Consider the following 6678-nt stretch of genomic DNA (forward strand, 5'->3'; position numbering starts at 1 on the left):
CGAATTTCTGGAGAATGAGGCCCAGAAATCAGGATTTTAAAAAGATTCCCAGGTGATTCTAATGTGCAGCCAGGGTTGAGAACCACTAGTCTATATTTTGATTAGCAAGTTCAGATGACCTTTCCAATAAAATACAGTGACAAATTTTTAAAAAGTAAAAATAAATGACATAATCCAACATGAAAGGAAAAAACTATCTTTAAAGGCTACATTGGTGTAGTAGTCAGTGCAGTCCATTATCCAATATATATATATAAATGATACCTATTTTAAGTGTGTGTGTGTGTATATGTGTGTGTATATATATATATATGTATACACATACACACACACACACACACTTAAATACTTGTAATAGGTATCATTTTGCAGATTAGAAATGGACTCAGAAGGTTATGTAAGTTCCTCAAAATCACCTGCATAGTAGCTGAAGGACCAGAATATGATTCCAGGGCTGGCTGCTTGCCCAGTCTGAACTCTTTCCATTACGTGCCACGAGATTATAATCCAAATATTCCACAAAACACATATGGATAGCTGAAAAATAATCCTATCAACCCTTAGAGCCACTGGTCACAGGGAAGGCAATCACTAAGTGTTTGATGATTATGAAAGTCACTCCCAATAGTAGTATACAAACACTTAGAACTATTTTCATGTGAAATCAAAAGAAAACTTCCTTGACTTCGTTCCTCCCCTCTCACCATCACATTTCACTTCTCTTTACAGAAAAGAAAACTCTTCTTCCTCACCATCCAGCCTCCTGAAATCTTTCCAGCCTATTGTCTCCGAGTCTCCACTACAACTGCTCTTATCGGGGCCACCAAGGACTTCCAGGTGAATCAGTCCTGTGCGCAGCCTCTCTCCTCGGAAGCGTCTGACAGACATTCTCCTTGCAGAGATGCTGCTCTAATTGGCCTCACAGTGCCCCAGAGCAGAGTCCTCAGACCTCTTCCCTCCCCTCTCCTTATCTATACTTCCTGGACTACTTAGAGGCTGGCAACTCCTAGGTTTACATCTCCAGCCCTACCCTCGCTCCAGCACTCATCTTGTATATTTAATACCTACTCAACAGTTTCACTTAAGATGTCTAATAGGCTGTCTCAATCTTAATCAAAAAGAGAATTTTTGATTTTCTCCTAAATCTCCAACCCCAGCTCAATAAATGGCAGCACCGTTTACTCAATGCAAAACCTTGAAGTCACCCTTGACTCCTTGTTTTCTCACACCCAATCATCCAATCTGTTAACAAATCCTGTTTGGTGTACTTTCAAATAAATCAGTCACCACTCATCACCTTAGCATTACAATCCTAGTGTAAGATACCACCGTCCACTCTTGTCTGAATTATGACAAAGGTCCAACCACCGGCATCTCTGCTTACACAGTTACCCCCCTATGTTCTCCCCTCCCCAGAGCAGCCAGCATCATCCGCCTGTGCATAGATCAGCTGCCATTCCCTGTTTAAAACCCTCCAGTGGCCTGCTATCATATATGGAGAATACAAAGCCCTTAGGCTAGATAGAGAGGAACTTTACAAGATGTTGCCGTGGCCAACCTCAGAGCCTCCTTTCTTGTCAAGTGCCCCTCCATCCCTCCTCCCGCTCTAGCTGCAGTGGCTTCCTTGCTGGTCCCCACACATTCCCGTCTTAAGTTCTTTTTGCACAGATTCTGTCTGCCTGAAATGTTCCTTACTTGTTTGTGTTTCTCCAACTTCATTCTGGTCTCTGTTCAAATATCCCCACTTCAAAATAACTTCTTTGATTACTCTAAAACACTTTCCCAATTTCTATCCCTTTATCCTTTTAAAATCTGCCTTTATAACACTTATATTAACCTTTTAACTCATCATACCACTTATATTAATCTTTTAAGTACTTCTTTAGCTGATTTTCTTCTATCTCCAAATTAAAACGTAAGCTCCATGAGGACAGAAAGTCTGTCTTGTTCACCTGGCACATGAAGTTTCAGGACTATTTGTATAATCCATGTCTGCATGTAGGACTGTAATGCTTTGCTCCACAATGAACATCCTTACTAGTAATTTCTCACAGAAGTTTTGTAAGGATTGAATAAATCAACATATGTGAAATTCTTAGAACAGTGCTATTAATATTATATAGCACTGTTGATTTTTACCACTTGATTGTGTTCACAGATTTTTCTCCTTTAAACCACAATTGCAAAAAAGTCCCAATCTTTAAGTTCTTCATACTTACACATTTTGAGCTCTGCAGTCTATTAGAATATTTGTCATTCTACTTATACCACCACTAATTTTTTAAATAGTTCATTTTTAGTAATTAAAGCTTCTAAGTCTGTAAGATTAATGAAACGTAAGCAAAATGTTTCAATTCAATGCTAAAATCTTACGGCCATATTTAAATTTAACAAGGATTTCAGAGAAATAACTGATTTTTTTCAATGATGTTAGTCTAAAGCTTCCTGTAAAAGTCTATAAGCACTCGCTCATGCGTCTCCCACCAGGTAAGAGTCATGATTCATCTACAGTACTGTTGTTCGTGTATCCCGTTTCTCTACTAGCTAGTTATAAACTCATTCAGGACATGGGCCATGCATGGTTCAATTTTATTCTCCACATTTCTTTGGACACATAGTTTAATGAGCTAGCTCTCACCAATAAAGAAACCAAGGATGTCCACTATTATTTGTCTAAGGAAATGCATCAGTTGGCATTTAATGCCAAAGCAAATAAACAATATCCTTGAAACAGAGTGATACATAATGAAAAGAACTCGAGAAAAGAACTTGACTTGGTTTGTGTTTTTTCATTTGCATCTTCCCATTTTTTTACACCCTTCTCTCCCTACCTTTACTCTTTTTTTATTATAATGTCTCAGTTAAGGTTTTATACATTAATATTACTACATTATCTTAGCGTATGAAATTTTAAGGGCGAATAAAAATCACCTTGTAAAACCATGACATAGAAAAATAAACAATAGACAAAGAATTGTTGTATTTACTTAATTATAGACTCAGTCACTGCTGAAATAGTACCAGAAAATATAAGCCAGTAAAATATTTCACCAGAGATAAATATATATAGTAAATGTTCTTCTATTCATCCCAATCCCCAACCTGATTTTGAATCCAACTTACTTCAAAGTCTCCTTCATCTTTACTGCAGCTATATTGCTTTCTATTTCAGAAAAAGAGGGTGAGCACGTGGGAGGGTATACTCAGAGCCTTTGCTTTCATTTTGGTAAGAAAAGCAGTTTTTTACTATTTTATGATCTCCCTAGTGAACAAAAATCCCTACACTATATGCCTCTCTCCCAATTTCATTTCCTTTTTAATAAATTTTTCTTCTTGTGGAAGAGTAAACTGGTAAAAATTAACTTATATATATTTCTAAAGAAATAAGTACTTCTATGTTTCTGAAAACTTGGTCCTATTTGGGATGGAGCAGGTACCACAAAAAATGAATACAGTGTATCTGCATTAAGAAATCACAATGTAATTTTATAGTGCCCTCTATTGAACATGTTCAGATACACAACCAAAAAGGAAAAAATGCCACCAAAACTTACTAGAAATAGTTCAGCAGGAAGTCATTAAGAATGCATTCATAAAAACTGGCTAATTGCCTTAAAACATTTTAAACATAAAGTGGGGTAAAAATGTCAATTATAAATGCTTATTGATATCTCTTTTTAAATTAAAAAGCATGAGCTTGAATGTTGTGGCGTTTTTGTTTTCTTAATTTTTACTACACATGTTACAAAAGCAAAAGTGGAGCCATACCAATCTCGGGAGTGCCATGCCAGTAACCGAACACACAAGTTTGACTGTTTGTCCATAATGGATGTAGCCATCCCGAACTGTGAACTCTTCTCCTTCAGACTCATCATCATCCACTAGTGGAGTGAAACAGAGATCAAACTGTTATCTTTTAGAATTCATTCATCTGCTTAGGAAGATAACAAAACTTAATATACCCCCACGTCTTGTTATCAAAAAGAATTTAAAAGCTTCACACCAGAAACATCGGATGCACATTTTAATACTCACAGAGATGAATGTAAAATGCTCCCCACTGCTGAGAACTGGCATGGAAATTACCTCCTTCTACATGCAAGTATCTGGTACTAACGGTCTGGGATCGAAGTCGATTAAACAGAGCCACCTTGGTTCCTGAGGCAATGCATACTGCAGAGAAAAAATAGCTCCGGTTTAGGTGACTGGAGGTGAGAGGGAGAAAGAAGGGATCGGTACCTGGCAAGTTATGGTTGTTCTTTATTAGAATTTAACTCAGTGGTTCTCAACCTGTGGGTCGTGACCCCTTTGGCGGTCGAACGACCCTTTGACAAGGGTGGCCTAAGACCATCCTGCATATCAGATATTTACATTATGATTCAAAACAGTAGCACCATTACAGTTATGAAGTAGCAACGAAAATAATTTTATGGTTGGGTCACAACATGAGGAACTGTATTTAAAGGGCCAGAAGGTTGAGAACCACTGATTTAACTAGAGGGGGCCGCAGGGCAGTTGGCCGGCCAGCCCACCCCCTGGTTGAACTCCCAGTTGAACTCCCAGTCGAGGGGACAATTTGCATATTAGCTTTTTATTACATAGGATATTTACATTATATTAAATTAGTATTATAATTTAACAGATTCTTTTAACAAATTTTTAACCCTCCAAAGAATACAGGTTAATACCCCTCCCCCCCCAAAAAGTCAAGGTAATTATCATTAATAGTGTCAAGCTGAAGATATAAAATATGCCCATAAAAATCATCTTTAAATGAGAACTATACAATATATGTCTAGTGAAGTGCTATTCAATAAAGGAAAATTATTAAAATAATAAATGTCCAAAAAATTGATGAAATAAATGATAATATCTATTACCATTTAAATAACATGTATCTAAAGGAACGAGGGATGGCAGGGGAAGGTGGGTGGGAAGAGATTAACCAATGAACTTGTATACATATATGCATAACCTGTGGACACAGACAATGGGGTGGTGAAGACCTGGGGTGGGGGAAGGATGGGAGTAGGCTGGAAGAGGTTAACGGGGGGAAAGGAGGACCCTTTTAACACTTTCAACAATAAGGATTAAAAGAAAAAAAGAAAAGGGACAAAAAATTCATCTTCCTGGAATATCGCTGAATGGAAAAGCAGACTATAAAATACTTGGTATGTGTGGTTACATCAGGTAAATGTATATATTCATGTGACTGCACATGTGTCTCCATGTGCTCATATCCAATCCTGTGGAAAATACTCATAGGGAGGGTCTAGAACAGCCGTGGGCAAACTACGGCCCGCGGGCCGGATCCGGCCCGTTTGAAATGAATAAAACTAAAAAAAAAAAAAAAGACCTTACCCTTTTATGTAATGATGTTTACTTTGAATTTATATTAGTTCACACAAACACTCCATCCATGCTTTTGTTCCGGCCCTCCGGTCCAGTTTAAGAACCCAGTTTAAGAACCCATTGTGGCCCTCGAGTCAAAAAGTTTGCCCACCCCTGGTCTAGAAGGAGGGTTACCAAGTGGATGTCTAGATATTGTGATTATTAGAGATTCTGATTTCTTCTAAATACCCTAAAGTATACAGCACTGCATGAATTTAAAAAACAAAACAAAACAAAAAATAGCCACATCTATGCAAGCAAGAAAATATTCTGAAAGTAAAATGTTCTCTGTCACCAAGAAACTTCGTTAATAGAAATTCCAAGTTGAAGAGGTTAAATAAAATCCTGTTATTTGAATTAGAAATAGCCTGAATACATATCCTTATATGCCTCCTGATGCAAAAACACTTCACCACTAGGAAGTGACCCTTGCCCTCCAGCAACAAAAAAGAACCAAAGGACAACTAACTTAAATCTGATCAAGCTTCTAAACTGACTGACAAAACTCTCTCCTTGACCAAACTTTAGACGGGCTCCCCCGAGTCCCTTCCAGGGGCCCTGCCATTGGCCCAGTTATTGTAAGAATCTTGCTAAGCCATCCTCCCACTCTAGTTATCTGATCAAGTTCCTCCCCAGCCCCCAAGCTTTACATCTGATATCCTGGGCCTGCCCTTAGCAAGCATTCTGTTAGACTGGTTTGTCAAAAATCCCTCTACCCCCGATGTCTGTTCCTAGTAATGTTCCATCCACTGACCCTCCCTGCCCCTCACTCTGCTCCTTGCCTATAAATCCCCATTTGTCCTTGTTGTATTAGGATTTGAGCTCAATTGTACACTGAAGTCTCTTTTCCCTATTGCAACAGTATTGAATAAAATCTGTCTTTACCACCTTTAACTAGTGTCAGGCAGTTTCTCTTTACCATCACCAATTTACAGAAAATACATTAAACTACATCAAAGAAATGAAATTAGCAAAATCCACTCTGTGGAGAGCTCTCATGGCCAAATGACTCGGTCTCTTAAATAAATAAATTACAAGGGGAGAGAGAGAGAGAGAGAGAGAGAGAGAGGAGAAACGAAGAGGGAATCTACAGATTAAAAATACTCAAGGACGTGTCAACACAATATATATTGTAACTTCTGGTGGACCTTATTTAAATTTTGATTCAAACAAAGAGCTAAATAATTACATTTTATACTGTTTCAACACTGACTAGATGTTTGATGAAATTATTTCTTTTTATTATTATTTTATTACACTAGAGGCCTGGTGCATGAAATTCGTGCA

The 6678-nt window shown here is 37.8% G+C and overlaps 1 protein-coding gene across 5 annotated transcripts in view; it reads right to left on the bottom strand.

Annotated features, from left to right (window-relative positions):
- RBPJ (recombination signal binding protein for immunoglobulin kappa J region) overlaps positions 1–6678 on the bottom strand; it is a 115861-nt gene that overhangs the window by 10450 nt on the left and 98733 nt on the right. For all 5 annotated transcript variants that reach the window (XM_014548893.1, XM_014548894.1, XM_014548897.1 and 2 more), the window contains 2 exons: positions 4036–4173; positions 3769–3881 (listed from right to left, as the gene is read on the bottom strand). In XM_014548893.1, coding sequence (XP_014404379.1) covers positions 3769–3881; positions 4036–4173 — 251 coding nt within the window. The remainder of the gene's footprint in view (positions 1–3768; positions 3882–4035; positions 4174–6678) is intronic.

This window comes from Myotis brandtii, unplaced genomic scaffold, assembly GCF_000412655.1.
Source record: "Myotis brandtii unplaced genomic scaffold, ASM41265v1 scaffold525, whole genome shotgun sequence".
NCBI lineage: Eukaryota > Metazoa > Chordata > Mammalia > Chiroptera > Vespertilionidae > Myotis > Myotis brandtii.